Below are 18267 nucleotides of genomic sequence, written 5' to 3'. Positions count from 1 at the left end.
GAAAATGTTTGTACTCGATTTCTGTGAATATACATACACATATATACTATAGAAAGTTAGCTTAAGAGTTGATTTTTCAACAAGTGTAATTTCAACATTTTAAAATATTGCTGTATTGTTCTGGTTGCTAAAAGTTTGTCTTATTAATTTGACTTTGATGTAATAGAGAATTGCAAGATCAATACACGTAATATGTTTTCATTCATTAAAAATAATTTTAAGGCGCTTCAAAAGAATAATAAAAATTTGAAAAAATATTTTTCATTGACTAACATGCCATACGACGCAAAATAACTCTTCTGTTGGTGAATCGATTAGCGCGTTTGTTGAATTATATTTTATGTTTTATTTTATGTCTGGAAAAGGTTTTACAGTGAGTATCTTTGACAAACATTGACCTGGATAGAACCCACGTGACTATGTGAACTAATTTATTCTATACGTAGGTTCAACATTGGTTACACAGGTAATATCGCTCTGTTGCTATTAAAAAAACTTTTATACATTTTATACATTTTCATTTCTTAAAGGGGCAAAGTCACGATTTTGGACAAAAATCATTTTTCCTATTTTAATGTTTATAATTCTTCAGTAAGGTATCTTAATAGGAAATGAAAATTTGAGTGTCATTCGTTGACTTATGAGCGAGTTACAGAGCTTGCAAATATTTGCTATGTAGACAAACCGTTTGTTTACATTTTGAATATTGAAGTGAAATTCTAATTTTAAGTCCTAACATGAATGTGTTAAACGGAACAGTTTATTTATGCTTAAAATGAATAAAAAGATAGACAAATCAGCTTGTAAAAGAGTTTTACTTGTATATTGAACCTATGTAAACAAAAAAAGGGCACGAGCCTTGTTTATATGACAAAAAATTGCGAGCCCTGTATCTTGCTTTTAGCTCAACGATTGACTCTCAAATTTTATTTGATCATCAGAAATGCATTTCTAAAGCATTGTAAATTTAAAAAAAAAAAAATAGAAATTAACCAAATTAACCAAAACCGTGACCAAGTTCCAGCGTAATGTTGTACAAACTTCTTATTTTCACAGGAGATTTCTAATTGTATCACGCAACTTTTGTCTTTTCCACTAGTATGTACACGGTTAGGCTGACAAAAAACAAAGGCTTTGAAATGAATGCTCGTCCTTGATTTAGTATGTAAAATCCGGAATGTCGACTGGCCCTTTCTATGATGTAAAGCTTCGTGATTTTTATATACACTAAATTCAGCGCTAAAACGTGTTGATTCATGTAGTTAAATATCAATAGATGATGTGAGATAAAATACTATGCTTAATTTGAATCTGACTTTTTTCCATTTTTATCGGTGCCCGTATGTACAATCATTCTTCATTTGATCTCATTTAAATAAATTTAAAATGAATTCTTTTTTTTTTTGGAAAAATCAATTAAATACACAAAGATGTCATTAACCGCCAAATTGCAATGGCACCTTAACTTTAATGTTTTGAAGTTAATTATAAGACAGATTAACCCGATTTAAATGTGTTTAAATTATCTTTAAATATAAATTTCAAGAAATTTTCACGGAAATTGTGTAATCAGAGCCACATTTAATATGCAGCATCGATACACACAATAAACTGTTTAAAATCATTTGATGTTCATATTTTCCAGATTCCAACAATTTAGGAGAAATTTTAAAATCATGATTCCTTCAGATCAGGAACAATTTTGTTTGTTTTGTTTAAATTGTTTAATCATTTATTTGTATTATTTACGCCAATTACTTTATTTTAAAGGCAATAAGGTGAATCGATAAAATAATTCAACTTTATGTTAACGTATCATTAGCTCAAATGAATCATTGATGCATAGTGAAAAACGTATAACATGCTGTAGCAACTGCATTATTGAACAGTATGCAGAAAGAAATCATTCTTTATCTACTGAATTTATTTAAGCGATGTTACAATGTAGCTGTTTTTAAAATGTCACATAATGCAAAACCATACTATTTTATTATACTTTCATGTTAAATACCGAAGTCTGATTCGTCTAGACGAAGTTGATAATCCGTTCTATTACCCTCAGCGTTAGCAATACACTAAGCAACAGGTAACACAACAAATTGTTACATGCCTGTAAATTCCGCGCGTACGCATATTTCGTCGTAGAATTTGCGTCAATGCTATAAAAAAGCAGTAAAATATTCTCTAAAATTAAGACATTCAATATAAGAAAATAAAGAGTGCCTGTTTGGGAGGGTAACAGTTGAAATTGACACCCCTAGAAAACATATTTCTTATTAAAAATGCTGATCAGATCGCTGATTATTTTGCACGTTTCATGTTTGTGAACTGTATATTACATGCTTATTTTTTTAAATGTAAAATTTCATTCTAATAAATTCATAGTGATATATATATTTGTCTATTTTATCAAACATGAGTTGTTTATTTTAAAAGAATAAACAGTTGTCCTTCAATTACACCGCTCTTCCTGTGCTTTCACACACAAAAAAACCGAGTGACGAAAGTAAAATAAGGTCTACTAAACATTTGAATGTATTTTTTTAAATTATTCCCAAACGACAATGAAAACCAAAATTAGTTTTTTGTTTCCTTAAAATAATTGAGTAGGTATGTTATTTAGCTTTTTTCCCCCTATAAATGTGTTACTCCTTAAGAAAATTGGTTATTTTGATTGTAGGATTCAATTTTATTTAAAGTCACATGATACAAACACTCTAACAGAGACTGATTTTAAAAAAGAATATTATTTCATTACCTTAATTAAGATTGGTTGTTAACACTAAGCTTGTGGAAATGGAAAATATTTCAATAACCGAGTCTTTTTTTTATGTTTTGAGTAGACTTTTCATAACAAATAAACAGGTATACTTTTTAATCACTGTTCTATCTATAATTATCAGTTAAACAAAATTCAGTTTTCTCTGATCCGCTAAGAGAAATAAAATTCTGAAGGAGTCCGTGCAAAATTTGGATGTGAAAAATTATCTTCCATGTAAATTAAATGATTGTAATCAGTCTATTAGTGTATTTATCAGGCTTGGGTCGAATTACATTGTAAAGTAATCCATTAGATTACCATTACTTCATGAATTTGGGCATTAAATTACCATTACCATTACTTGATTTTCTTGAAGTAATGCATTACATTACCATTACATGAGTAAAGTAATGCATTACCATTACCATTACTTTGTTTCTGCAAATGTTTCAAATATAAAACACTCTTTAACATATCTAGAGGTTCTTGCTCAGTATCTGAGGTTCAAATTCAATGACTATACAAGAGTCATTCTTTATTTGCTCAATATATAATCATCTTGTGGCATTATGAACAACATACGTATTACATAATGATATTCATAGACATTTGGCATGATCCAATGTAGGATACGAAATAGAGACACAGAATTACATGCATAACAAAAAACAATTTATGGAATAATGTTGCGGTTATCAAAAGCAAAATAAAGATATTTCCCCAGATTACACAAATCTTTATAATTTTGGACACTTAATTGTATTAATTCATAAACAGATGAATTTCCCAGTTATATTTTTTTAAGATACGGTGTTTTAATCTTATTTCTTTCTACTGAGGACACTTTAAGAGAAAAGATTGCTGTTGCACTTTATGATCGAAGTTTCAAAGGGTTCATCTTTTAACTGCATCCTGTTGGTTTGAAAATCTTCCCAGCTATAATAAATGTTTTAACAATACAGGAGCAGTCGAAGCTTGGACTGAAAAGTACTGTTTGATGATCTTTATCTTCGGATATAGTAAGTGTAATAATAGAAAAATATATGAATCTTGTATTTTCTAACAGTCCAAACTAATGTACAGGGTACTTAATATACAAGAGAGATACAAGAGAGAGAGAGAGAGAGAGAGAGAGAGAGAGAGAGAGAGAGAGAGAAAATAAGTAAGTAAAATTATTTTCAAATGGGTTATAATATTGGAAGTGTTATATTTATTTTCATCATGGATGGACGGTGCATTCATTTTGCTTTTAAAGGTGCATGTCTGTCTCCTATTCTATTGGGACATAGCAAAGGGAAGGGGATTGGGGTGTTTAGCACTTAATTCTTATAACAATAGATTGTTTTGATACTTAGATTATCCTGGGGGCATAGTGTGTTGTTGGCACATTTCTTATTGAAGTGCAAACTAATTGGAGTAAATTGTTTAAATGATTAAAAACTCTTAATAACAACACTCTTAAAAATGTTATGAAATTGTGCTGTTATATTTAGTAATACATGTATTAACAATTTAAAAATGAATTTTTTCAAAACTTTTTAATAATACAATCAAAACATTTTTATCTCAAGAATTATTTTTTTCTTCTTTAAAAATAAATTTAATCAAATTCAATTTCAACTATTCATCTATTCATCACATTTTTAAAAGTGAACATGCATAAATAAGCATAGTAATGCAAAGTAATGCCATGTAATGCCAGCATTACACTAGATTTTGGAAAGTAATTAATTACATTACCATTACTTGTAATGCTAATTTTGTGGCATTACACATTACTAGCATTACTATGAAAACATGTAATGCATTGCAATGCATTACCATTACATTTAGCATTACCCCAAGCCTGGTATTTATGAATACTCTCTTTGCAATTTGAATCTCAAAAACGACAAAAATATACATAAATATGCCATATTTAACTTCTTTATACGCATTAAGGGATGTGAATGAGGAAAACCTTTCATTTTATTTTGATTCCAAACGAGTTCCAATTAAGTAAACTTGTAATTGATTCTATTATATGTTATGTACCCATTAGATGCTGTTTTTTTGGTCAGATAAAGAATTTCATGGATTTTTGTCTACCTCATTTAATTCTATATTGCTACTGGATCAGATTCAATTGTATCCAACAGTGATGATAAATTGCCAATCAATATTCAGTTCATAAAACACTCAATATTTGCTATCGCTTAAGCACAAACACGTAATAATTTCAAAGTATTTACATCTTTGAAAATTACAACAAAGGATAACTTAATTTTCTTTTTATTCAACACTCTGGGTATTAGGAGTTCGTAATTTTTCCGTTAATGTGTTTTTCATGTTTAAGTCAATAAATCGGTTTTCTACAAAGTTGTAATTAGAGATCTAGCTAATTTGCGCATGAATTATTTGTAACAACATCAAGTCCGATTTTTTATGGAAAAAAATTACTTGGTTTTCTGTCGAAGTACGACTGCGAATGATTTCAAACATACTAGATGGGCTCAATCTAAAGATCTATTCCACTATGAGAAAAACATTGTCATCCTTCCTATTTTTAATAATCTTTCTTTCAATGTCAAAAGCGGAACTAAATAAGCCGTATTACCAGCGACAATTTAGATTAAAATCATTTGGGTCACTAACGAGTGCTTACAAACCTTTGCTTTCCGGTGACGGAGGTAGTTTTCCTGCTGCTTTGAGGGAATGCACTGAGTTTTGCCGGGGAGATAGACGGTGTATTGGAATGGAGGTTTGTCGAATCAGGGAGGACCTGTATAGATGTCGGGCGTGTTGTGAATGGATGAAAATAGGAGAGAAAGCAGGACTTACAAACAACATGACCACCTGTAGATATTTCGAAATGGTTTGTTGATATAATTTTTCGTAATTTCCTCTACCTATTTTGTTAAAGGTTATGTACAAATTAAACAAAATAAATGCCAACTAATTTGATGTTTTGACATTTATTTAAATATTATACAAATATCAATCCTTAGATTATTTTCATTTCTATTTTCTTTCATCAAGGTTTGTAGTCAAAAGGAAAATTCGGATGGACACGTTATAGAGCTACAGTTTATTAGATTAAGAAAAAATAGCAATTTACGGCTTATTAAAAATCGCGCTCAGTTTAGACTTATTAATCTTTCTAATGATTTCAATAAAATTATTGAATAATTACTAAAATTTTCTCCAGACATTTAACTGCAGATGTTAAGATGAGGCAAGTTAAGCGACAATATTTATAGTCAATGGTCTGAAAAATTTAATTGGATTAAGAGTTTATACAGAATGAAAATACACGTAATTAAGAAAATAAAGTAATCAGTCAAACCTAGCGCATATTTTTGTGTGTCATGTATAGAAACTTGTATTATAAGAGGAACTGTAGCTTAAGGGGGCATGGTCACGATTTTGGTCAAAAGTGTTTGTTTCCGACTTTTATATTTACAATGCTTCAGAAAGGCATTTTTAATAGGCAACCGAAATTTGAGTGTCATTTGTTGAGTTATAAGCGAGTTACAGAGCTTGAAATTCTTCGCTATGTAAACAAAGCGTTTGTTTACATTTTGAACGTTAGGAAAAAATATCAGTTTCAAACCTAAAACGAACGTTAAACGTTAGAAACTGTTTATCTTTGCTTAAAATAAATAAAAAAGATAGAGAAATAAGCTTGTTAAAAAAATGTTACTGGTATAATGAACCTATGTTAACAAAACAGGGCACGAGCCTTGTTTACATGACAAAAAATTGTGAGCCCTGTTTCTTGCTTATAACTCTACGAATGACTCTCAAATTTTATTTGATCATTAGAAATGCAGTTCTAAAGCATTGTAAATAATAAAAACATAAAAGTCGAATTTGACCAAAACCGTGACCAGTCCCCTTTAATGGCTTGTCAACCGAAATTTCTCGTAGAGGTGCATACCGTAGCTGTTGTTTATCAATCCTAAAATTTCACATAAAATAATATGCTTTTTAATCATAATAAGAATTTTCATATCACCTGAGGCACTCAGGTAACCTATTGCAATTGTTGTTCGTCCGTCGTCGTGCATCGCAGGTTAACAATTTTACGTTTTATTATTTCTTAAAAACTACTAGCCAAATAGTTACCATTTTGTCGAAAGCATTTCTATGGTAAGAGAACTCTGAGTTATGAAATTAATGCCTTTGTCACCCAAGGACCCTCATAGGCGGGACCAAATATGCAAGTAGGCCAATTTTTAAAAGATCTTCTTCTCTATTCTTACACATGTTGGAAAACGAATTAAATGCATGGTTAAAATGTCCATAAAGCCCTCTACCAAAATTTTGAAGTTCATGGCCCCTTGGACAGAATTTCAGACCCCAGAGTGGTGCCAATATGGCCATATAAGGAAAAAAGTTACTGTATTAACTTTTAAAAATCCTCCTCCTTACCTTCATACATATTTGTGAAAAACTAAATGCATGGTTATGGTGCCCACGAAGCCCAGTCCAAAAATTGTGAAATTCATGATCCCTGGGAGAAGGGTTCAGGCCCTAGGGCGGGGCGAATATAGCAATTTAGGGGAAATCTATTAAATCTTTTTTTAAATCCTCTTCTTAACTCCCACACCTATTTGAGAAAAACTAACTGCATGCTCGTGATGTCAATGAAATCGTGTAGTTAAAATGAGGAATTCATGGTCCATGGGACAGGAGTTTAAGCACTAGGGTGGGGCTAATATGGCACATAATGAAAGTGAATTGATGTAATGTTTCGTTCTTTGCTATTACTGTCTTTGAAGATAAAGGCATGCATTGTTGTTATCTTCGTATTGTCCTGATACTATGTTGTGAAATTCTCTGCCCTGGCCATGGTGCATATTTTCAGGCTTAATTTCTTTTTTTAGGGGGGGGGGGGTTGATAAATATGGCCATATATTGGACATGCATTTTTACTCACAGTAATTGCTTTGTGTCATATATAATAACAATTTTAACTTGTAACAATGTTAAATGCTCTATTTTAAAAATTGTTTTATTTTCAGAGCAGCTATCAAAGAAGTTGATAAAACATCGCTTACCCTCTCCTATAATATTCTTATCCTGCATCATTTTCTGCAAATTAGTTATATGCTATCCTATCATATCTTATGTCATCGAAAAAAAAAAGAAGTAAAAGTTAAATAAAACGAAATTTGAGAAAAATATGATTTTACCAGTTAATGTAGTACTCAAAATAACTAATTAAAACAAAAAAATTCTTAGAACAAGATAACTTAATTATTAACATTTACAACAGTAAAAATCAAATTGTACTCGGATTATAATCAACAAAGTAAAAAAAAACGTAGTAAGCCTTCAGATTTATCTTTTTTAAGGTTTATGTATCAACATCAGATAAACAGCTTTGATGTATTTAGTAAACTATTGTTTAAACACATATATTTAACAAATTATTTTTCTTATCACATACATGTAATCACCGAGTAAAATTATCGATAATCGGTCGATTGTTTAGGCGATGTTTAAACAAGGTCTGGAATTATAATTTCTTTGGGAATTATTAGGAATTATTAAAAGATTGCATTTTTAGTTAAACCATTCGGAGTTTTTTCAATAATGAATTCCTACGCATGTATAGGTAGCAAATATTTATAGATTTTATCTGTTCAAATTAATATTGGACAGAAATATACGCCCCTTTTATCCGGCATCGAGGTAATATATGAAACGTATAAAAGTACACACAGATAAGGTATGTTTCTTGTTAACATTTTTATCTATTTATTAGCCGAATTGTTCGTCTTTAAATTCAGTTCAGTTTTTAACCTGTTGTAGACATTAAATAAAGTTAAGAAATCTATGATGTAGACTAAGTAGTAATTGAATGCTCACAGTAACTACATACTTACGTGAGAATTGACAAACATATACCGTCGACTTGCGCGCATCACTTTCTGCACTGTTTTGTTTTAAAATATAACACATTAATAATATCTTTTTTTATTTTTAACTTGTAAAACGGATTAAATTGACATTGTAAATTCATTGATGAATAATGAATTTTCGCTTCGCAAAATCACTCTAAAATTCAAACTCGATCGGATAGGATAGTATTAACCGTCAGTGTTTCTATCATGTATTGTGTATTCTGCGTCTAATCAACCCTATCCTTGTCAACTTTCATGATAGCAGCACCGTAATACTAGATGCATTGTTTACTTGTAAAAATAAGCTCCAGGCATGTAGCGTGCATTATAAATGAGACTGTAAATAAAGTAAAAGGTTGCATGTCTCTTATTAATAAAAGTTCATACTTTTTTTCCCCTGGAGCTTAGGTATAGATATTCAGAGATTTATTCGACACTTGAATCCACCCAGCCCTTATTTTTGTGAATAAAGGTTTTTGAAACATAAAATAATAAAAGCGCGGTAACAGTTAGATGAGTCTAAGATTACGGTTAAGACTTCAAAATGAAGCTTAAAATGCAAGCATGGGATTTTCTGATATGTCAATCTTAGGGTCGTGGTAGACAAATGACCTTCAAGGCCTGTGGGTCGCTTGTTTTAATTATACATTCTTATCGTTGCATTAATGTATTTTGTTCTGTTTTATAATTACATGTATTAGGTCTTTACACCATATTGTTAAAGTTTAAATTGGGGGGTTTTTTTTCACCCAAAGAGTAGGGTTTTTTTCGTTTAACAATCGACCAAATAGCTTAAATGTGCATTTAAAATGCATTTAAAAAAATCAGTAGGCGATTTGACTATACGCAAGTTTAGAAACTATGGACGCGTGCGCCTAGCACTCTGTTTTTGCTATTCTTCGAAAGCCGTGATATTTGCATGCACAAATCCTTCATTGATGTTTTCTGTCTCTCAAGTATTTGTGCATTTCTTTGAAAGAGAAATGATTTCGTTTCCACTGCTAAGAAAAACTAGTACTGCCCCTTAAATTTTTGATTTTGCAGAAAATAAAAAATATGAATATAACTAAGCATAGAGAGCAACTTGTACTGAAATAACTGACTTTTCAGGATGCTTAAACGGTCGAGATCAATGTTAGTCAGAAATGTGAAAAGCTGTCGTGTCGTTAAAGTTTTCATGCTTAAGGGGTATTCAAACAACCTAAAATGTGCCCTACCCAGTATAAACAAAAATACCAATGTCACACAAGAAAACTCATGGGTTAAAGACCGGTAACTCAAATGCCCATTGATGAATTTTTGCAGTGTGCTGTACTATTTCTTTCTATCCTTTTCCATAAATTTGTCTGCTAGCAGCGAATTTATCAACACAACCTTCTACAGTCAAATGCATTTATTGAAAATGTTTATTTGAATATCCTTTCGGTAATCAAATTGAGTATCAAAGATGGATATCTCCAGGTATCCAAGGGTTCGCTTGTACTCTATTCATTATTAAAATTGATTACATACCTTGGTTATACCTCACCTATCATGCAAGTATCGATCTCGACTTCAAAGCCGAGGAATCTGTTTTCGCTACCGACTGATCCATGAGGACGGACTTTTTTTTAAAAGTAAATAAATCAAAAGATAATTAAGCGTTGTGCCAACACATAAATATTGAGTTTACTTTCCACTTCATAGCCTTGGAAGCGCAGGGGAATGCAAATACTGCAGCCTGACATATATTGTAGCCCAAAGGCCTATGAGTGAACCTGAAGTCTTCAAGGACTTTACATTTATGAAAATGAACTCAACAAATGCATTTTCCTCACTAACGACATTGAATAACTTCAAATTTAGATTCTTTTCTTAGTGTGTCAATCCCACTGTAACTATTTTAAAGCAGCAATTATAAAACACGTGACAATGTTCAAGACAACTTGGTTTTTACGTGTGTAATTTCTGGATGAGTTTGAACAACCTGTAAACTATATATATATATATATATATATATATATATATATATATATATATATATATATATATATATATATATATATATATATATGTATATATATATATATATATATATATATATATATATATATATATATATATATATATATATATATATATATAAATGCGAGGAATTAATATCCGTGTAAATCGCGAGAAGCATCCTTCGCGGATTTTAAAATCTGGCAATACGACATTGATTTAGTAATAATAAGTTTCAGTGGTAATTCAAGCAGGAAGTATAATATTCATTTACTATATTTTCTCTTTCAGGAAGAAGAGGAGACCATAAACAGTAAGAAAAATCAATGTTTCATTTGTTGTAGATTTTGAATAAATATAATCCTTGTGCCCCAATCATTTTATGTTTAAGCTATTTTATAATAAAACTATAATTCAGTATAGGCTTTTCATTCAGAGAAAAATCTCTGCGAACTATAATTATTTTTCATGACCTGACAATCACAATTTATTACAATTTATGTTTTAGATTTGTTAAATTGCTTTTTTAACCTTTAATTTTTGTTATATATCAATTTTAATAGCGTGCTTTGGCAAGTGATAAGCTAATGAGGTTTAAATGATATCAGTCTTTGATAATTATGTATGTATTTACAGTTGCGGTATCAAAGCCTACTATTTTGAGTACAATATTCTACCCCACTCAGAAAGCTTCTAACGCTGTGGACAACGTCATCAATTGTACCTCAGGTCTTTTAACTGCGCATTCTCAAGAAGAATTCGAACCGTGGCTTAGGATAGACCTACAAGCCAAATATGACGTTATAAAGGTTACTATATTCAACAGACAGGATTCTTATGGTAAAGTTATATACAAATTATTTGTTCCTTTTAGGGTTTGAGAAAACAGAACACGACGAATACTATTGATTTGAAAAAAAAGTTGATAACATTTATACGGGATACATTTCGTTTGACTTGGTACCACTCAGAACCAGCCCTGGTTAAAAATGTATCTCAAAACATTTCATAAAACTGACATTTTTTTAGCTTGAAAGTGGAAACATGAAAGCATTGAAATAACAACCAACTACACCACACACAGGTAAATCACAAACATATTGCAGTCTTACATGTATATAAACCACACACAGGTAAATCACAAACATATTGCAGTCTTACATGTATACAAACCCACAGGGGTCAAGACCGTTTTAACATTAATTTCAATGTAACTATAAAGAAAGAAAGGAGTGGAACTCTGACCCAGATGAAAAAAAAACCAGCTCGCTTCAAGAGCCTAAAATCAACTAATTTTTAAAACATTTGCAAGATGCATTTAGTATTTAAAAAAGTGATGTCTGTGATACACTTATGCCGAATTTCAAGTTGATGGGTCTTTAAAAAGCGGAGATATGCATCATTATTCTCTCGACGTCGCCAGTTTATTTTTACTCGGACATTTACCGGTCTAGGGCTCCGGATCCCAATGGGTTTTAGCCTATGACAACAACAGTATCTCAACAAACAAAGAAACATTCTCACTCATCTTTTAAAATCTCACATCAAGGCACGCTACTTAGGTACAAAAACTCCGATCAAATTCCTTAAATACTCTCCATGCTGAACTTTTATTCTGCAACCACATTGACTTATGACAAGGCAAGCCATTTTAACGTCTTCGAGAAAGACTGATTCTGATTGTACCATCAGCAATATTAACCAAAGAAACTGAGTTAAACATTAGCTATCACAATGGCTGGCTTTATAAGAAGTTGATGTGGCTGCAGAATAAAAGTTCTGTTTGGAGAGTACTTAAGGCATTTTATCGGAATTTGATGATGTAAGTAGCGTGCGTTTGATGTGAGATTTTAAAAGACTAGTGCAAATGTTTCTCGACTTATTGAAATACTGTTGTTGTCATAGGCAAAATCCCATCGTGAGCCCTGGACCGATAAATGTCCGATTAAAAATAAATTCGAGAGAATAATGACGTATATCTCTCCGCTTTTTAAGACCCATCAACTTAAATTTCGGCATGAGTGTATCTCAGACATCACTTTTCCGAAAACTATTTGCATATTGCGAATGTTATAAAAATTAATTGATTTTTTAGGCTTTTGAAGCGAGCTGGTAGTTTTTTTTATCTAGGTCAGTGTTCGACCCCTTTCTTTCTTTATGGTTACATTGAAATTTATGTTCAACAGGCTTGGCCCCTGTGTACAAACCACACACAGGTAAATCACAAACATATTGCAGTCCTACATGTATATTTAAGCACTGAATGTTTCGTCTCAGACTGTCTTATAACAAACCAGGCCGTGCAGACAAAATGAATACGGCGCTTTAAATATTCCCTTTCATGATGATTTACATACAAAAACCATATAGACATGTATGTTCAATTTTGACGTTAAATCGTCTTCTTCATGGCCCATTGCAACCTGTAACGTTCTTGGTGCGGTGAATGTTGCAGTCCTATGCAAGGTTTTATCCAGCTGATCCTATGTTGTTAGAACTATATTCTAGAAAGTGTGTTAGGTAAACAGATTTACAATAGTTTGCCTGGCTATTGCCACAGCGGCTGTTAACCCTTTTCAAATGTTGTTGTTGTGTGTCTTGTGATCCTGTGTGATATACTGTGGCAACGCCTGGCTTATTGCGAGCGTCATACGAAGATATAAAATATAATTAATTGAATACGATCATTTTTCATAAGCACATACCAAATTGTTTATGTAAGTTTGAACGTTACATATAATTTCAGAACTAATGTGAGAACCTAGTAAGTTGACTGATACTTTGTCAAGAAAAGTCTTTTTTATAAACAAATAGATATGATTTCACGATCATTTTTCATAAGTAAATATCAAATTGTTTATGTAAAATTGAACGTTACATATAATTTCAGTACTAGGGTGAGAACCTTGTAAGTTGTTAGAACTTGTGTTCAAACCCTTTGCATATTATATTTACATTTAGATATTTTCAAAGCAAACAAAACCAACCAATAACAATTCTATTTGAACACGTGATGACGTTTACATGTGCTCTTATTCCATGATCAGGTTGGTTTGTTATAGAAAAAGGATCTTCACATATTTCCAATCCAAACATAAAGGAAAATATACACTTAATGTTGATATTGAATTATGATATATAGTCCTCTTTCATTTTGCCATATTGGTTATCTTCCAAAGCAGGGGAATGCTTTGTACATACTTGTTTTTGGTTTTAGTGGCATTAGAGTAATCATTTTGTAACTGATGAATAAAATCATGTGTTTCACATGTGTTTCACAAATTAATCTTCTTTGTCTGGGAACTGTAATCAGTCTTCTATAATAATTTGTATAATAATTTGTTCTTGACAGGGTTTAGACTGCATGATCTTCAGGTTAACGTTGGAGACAATGAACAGGAAAACTCGTGTGGATTCTTCAAAGGACCAGCAAGTGAGGGGGATCAGATAGTGGTATATTGTGCTTCCGGTTCTCTGGGTACATACGTTCTGCTGAAAATCCTCAGTCAACCAGGAGAGATGGATATTTTCCACGTTTGTGAGGTCCAGGTCATCGGCGACTTCAAACAATGAAATGTTTAAGTCCATGTGGTTATATACATGTTATGGCACTTTCTAAAAACAAAGCACGTGTTGATTTCGATGAATAATTTTATGTGTATTATATTAAAGATAGTTAGCGAAAAAAGGAAAACATGAGTATTGATTTAATTGTACATTTTGAAGTACAAATGCACAAGCTTTTTTTTTTGTTTAAACATGTATTTATTATTAATTATTTCTACAGAATTTGCTATTGCTCTTGAAACATATCTATCAGCTTTTTTTAACTTTTGTTTTGTATATTGATATGGTCACTGTCGTAATAAAGGCAAATTGTTGAATAATTCTATATGAAAGTTTTTATTAAACTAAATTTTTAACAAGACAAACTTTGAAAGAATATCGCTTCGGGATTTTTTTATAACTTCGCTCCAAAGGAGAGGGAGGTATACTGTTTTATCCTTGTTTGTTTGTCCTTCTGTCTGTTTGTCTGTTCTTAGCAAATATTTCTGTTGCATTTTTCTCAGCAACTATAAATTGTAGATGCTTGAATTTTTAATACACTTTTTGTTTAGGCATGCCATATCGTGGATTTTTTTTCTCTAATTTTACGTCAACTTTCTGTTATATGACTTTATTTATTTTAAGCCTAAATTTTCAAACAAATTATCGTCTAAAATTTTGCTGCAACTATTAATTACAGATTCTTGAAATTTTAACATACTTTTTGTTTAGGTATGCTGTATTGTGGTACATATTTTTGGTATATTTTTTCACCAATTGGATGTTAACTTCCTGATAAATGACGCCTTTTAAACCTTAATTTCAAACAAATTTTCGTCAAAGATTTCTCGGCAACTGCAGATGCTTTAAATTTTAGCACACTATTTATCAAAACAAGCCCTATAGTTGGATATATTTTTGTACCGTAAACTTCCTGTTAAATGACGACTTTGGTTTTTTTTAAAGCCTAAATTTTGTTTTTTAGCCTTAATTTTCAAACAAATTATCGTCTAAGATTTTGCTGCTACTATTTATTGCAGATGTTTGAAATTTTAACATACATATTGTGGGATCTATTTTGTACATATTAGATTCCAACTTCCTGTTAAATATCGACTTTGCTTAGTTCGCATATTCACATCAGAGCGGTGGTATTACTAGTGAGCATTGGCTCACAGATATCTTGTTTATACTGGTGAGGAAATGGCCTTTGTGTCCTGAAGAATTTATATGACGGCATTGAATAATTTATGAAAATATGCTGCATTATTATCTACGAAGTTGACACACATTCTGCTGGGTTGTTTCTCTTTAATTTTTAGTCAGGTAAAAGTTTTTGTGAACTCTTTAAACATGCTTTTATGCTTGATTTTGTGAAACAAATCTTTTTTCCCGAGTTAATCATGTTATTATTTTTTAGTATTTGAAAGGTTAATAGTTTATTGATACACTCGGGTGGCTATAAAGGTCTTTCGTTAAAGCTGCTTGGTCCGATTTTATATCAAATTTTATGCACGCTTTTAAACGATGTAATAATAGACATTGCAGTAGTTTTACCCGTCATTTATGCCAAATTTCAATGAAGAAAAATACGTACAAAATTTGCTAACAAAACAAACGACTTTAAAAGGTACTGCATTATTTCGCCTCATGTTAAATTTCACCCCTGACGACGAGACGGGTATGGTTGTATTACGACTTTGACATCGCTTTAAATAAAGGTCGAAATGATCAGACAAATTACAAATAAACATGTGTACGTTTTGTTCGCTAATATTTCCAAAGTCTGCATTCTTCACAATCGATGCATAGCATGCGGGTTGTATAACCCCAATTAATCATTCGGGGGACGAAACCAAGCGGTTTCCTTTTCTAAATATTCCCGTGATGCATTTTGGTTTGTTTTTTCGTTTGCCCAAAGAGAAATTATTTTTATTTACTTTGAATATTTCTAACTTTGAAAGGATATTGATTCTGCTGGTGTAAATAGGAGAAAGTCCATAACTTTCTAAGATAAATGATTTGTATCGAAAAAAAATTGATACTGTAATTACAAAAAAATCGGACCAAGCAGCTTTAACGATAGATTTCCATTTCAAAAATACAACAAAAATATCAGCGACTTTACAAACATCACAAGAGCAACATGGTTCACGGGGAAATTTGAACGAATAATGCTATGCTTAACCTGTCTGTATTTAAAGTTAAGAATGTTTAAATTATATTAAAAGTAAAGTTAGAATGTGTTGGCATAGAATGTCAAATAGAAAAGCACTTGGCACATTTTTATATAGTAAACTTTATCTCTTAGCATAATATAACAACGTGTTTAACTCCAAATTACGTAAAGTACACCCTGACTGTGAATTGCTGTCTCTTTTGTTTTCAGAGAAAATTTCATTTTCGTTCAGGATGATTTAATTAAGAAAACCATTCAAATGTTATGCCTGTCGATATTTTTTCTTTAAGCGCTCAAATGTTGCGCGCCATCTGAAATCTAAGTAGTGCAACTATTTAAGAGAGTTAACTATGTGTCGTTTGTTGTAAAAACAGCGTCCGTACCCTTCTCGTTAAAGCTGACATGAATTCATAAAAGCATTTGGTCACCATATTAGTTTCGAACGCTCCTCTATTGCCACTGGGGTATATATACCGGTTCAGAAAGTTACGGTCGGTTGCTTTCCGATCGAGGCATTCAGGTTGCACGGACTTCTAAATGCATGAATTACACATTGTAGTAAAATGTTTGTAGCAAAGAATAAAGAAAACAACAACCAATGAAATACAAAATGTATATATTCTGTGAATGGATTTCCCAGATATCTTTATCATTTTGCACATACAGTGCTGCCTTACATGTACTTCGCTTTCACATCGAACACGTGTGTCTTTCATACAGAGTGAATAACGTCTGCGTCTTTTTGAAAACCCCGGCGGCACTACATCCAACACAGTCAATAAATGATAGTTAATCCAAGAAAAAGCAACGTAACATCGTTTCCATCCGTTCCTACTAAAAAGCTCCGTTTTTAAAACCCATGCGATTATTGGCAATGCTCGATCTGCCACAATGTGTTGTTTGCGCATGTGCGATGTTATAACATACACAGGAAAACGGTCCACAATTATCGAGGAATTTTATAAGCATCTGCGCCTGGATTTCAGTCTGTCTTGTTTCGTCGGTTATTGGATATATCTTGCCAGAGCAGTGGTTGTCATTTTATTTTTCTTCAAAACGCGTTTCTACACGTCTTTTCGGCCAAAGTAACGTGTTCGGGTGTATGAAATATCTGAATGCGGTGAAGCATGAATAGTGCTCTCAGCCTTATATAGGTGGTGTTTAGCGATGAGCAGAACAATAGAAATCGACAACTAATATGGCGGTAGTCGAAGATAAAAGGGAAATAATGCATATTTATGAATTCATGTCAGCTTTAACTTGAAAAGTCGGTTTACATCCCTAAACGCTATAGCGCGTTTTTGTTTACACCTCACGAAGTAATGCAAAGATGAGGCAAACTAAAGATCTCTATTTACTTGGTTAAAAGGTTTAGCAAATTAATTTAAACTTAAACATTTACAGTGTAATTTATAGATAAAAGCTTTGATTCATACACTGCTCCATTCCCTAAGTTTCATAAGGACTATTGGTGATATAGAAAAAAAAGACGCGTATATGTTCCGCACGAGTTAAGTCAAAACAATTTTCTGGTGTGACAAGATTTCTAGGAGATATACACAGGAATAAATCAACTTCTATGTTCAACTGATCGCTTCGAAGTTGAGTGTAATTGTGCACTAACTAAATTAAAGAAACCCAAAATTTAAATTATTGTTTTAAAAAAAAGAGACTGATATTTATTAAAAGTTATGTGAGTTATTTAACTTAATTAGGAAATAATAATGAAATTAACAATGAATGTAAATGAAAAACAATACAACAACTTAAATTCAGAGCAAGGCAGACGAGAACAATTGGACCATTTTAAAATAAAATTTTAAAACTTTTGACCTGAGAAATGCATTAGATAGAAAGTTTTAATAGAAACTAAGTTTACCTATGCTAAATAAAGATATGAGAGAATG

The 18267-nt window shown here is 31.6% G+C and overlaps 1 protein-coding gene across 1 annotated transcript; it reads left to right on the top strand.

The window, feature by feature from the left end:
- The first annotated feature begins 5241 nt into the window (after positions 1–5241).
- On the top strand, positions 5242–15662 carry LOC128183331 (uncharacterized). Its single transcript, XM_052852299.1, has 4 exons — positions 5242–5615; positions 10927–10948; positions 11272–11475; positions 13988–15662. The coding sequence occupies exons 1-4, from the start codon at positions 5277–5279 to the stop codon at positions 14206–14208; spliced, it is 786 nt and encodes a 261-aa protein (XP_052708259.1). The 5' UTR covers positions 5242–5276; the 3' UTR covers positions 14209–15662.
- The last annotated feature ends 2605 nt before the right edge of the window (positions 15663–18267 follow it).

This window comes from Crassostrea angulata, chromosome 5, assembly GCF_025612915.1.
Source record: "Crassostrea angulata isolate pt1a10 chromosome 5, ASM2561291v2, whole genome shotgun sequence".
Lineage (NCBI taxonomy): Eukaryota > Metazoa > Mollusca > Bivalvia > Ostreida > Ostreidae > Magallana > Magallana angulata.
This window is presented reverse-complemented; position numbering and strand designations above follow the sequence as displayed.

Excerpts from the sequence above, each read along its gene's own strand:
- LOC128183331 (XM_052852299.1), top strand. The coding sequence starts at position 5,277 with ATGAGAAAAACATTGTCATCCTTCCTATTTTTAATAATCTTTCTTTCA. Across the intron at positions 5,616-10,926 it reads CCTGTAGATATTTCGAAATG|GAAGAAGAGGAGACCATAAA; the intron begins GTTTGTTGATAT and ends TTTCTCTTTCAG. Across the intron at positions 11,476-13,987 it reads CAACAGACAGGATTCTTATG|GGTTTAGACTGCATGATCTT; the intron begins GTAAAGTTATAT and ends TGTTCTTGACAG.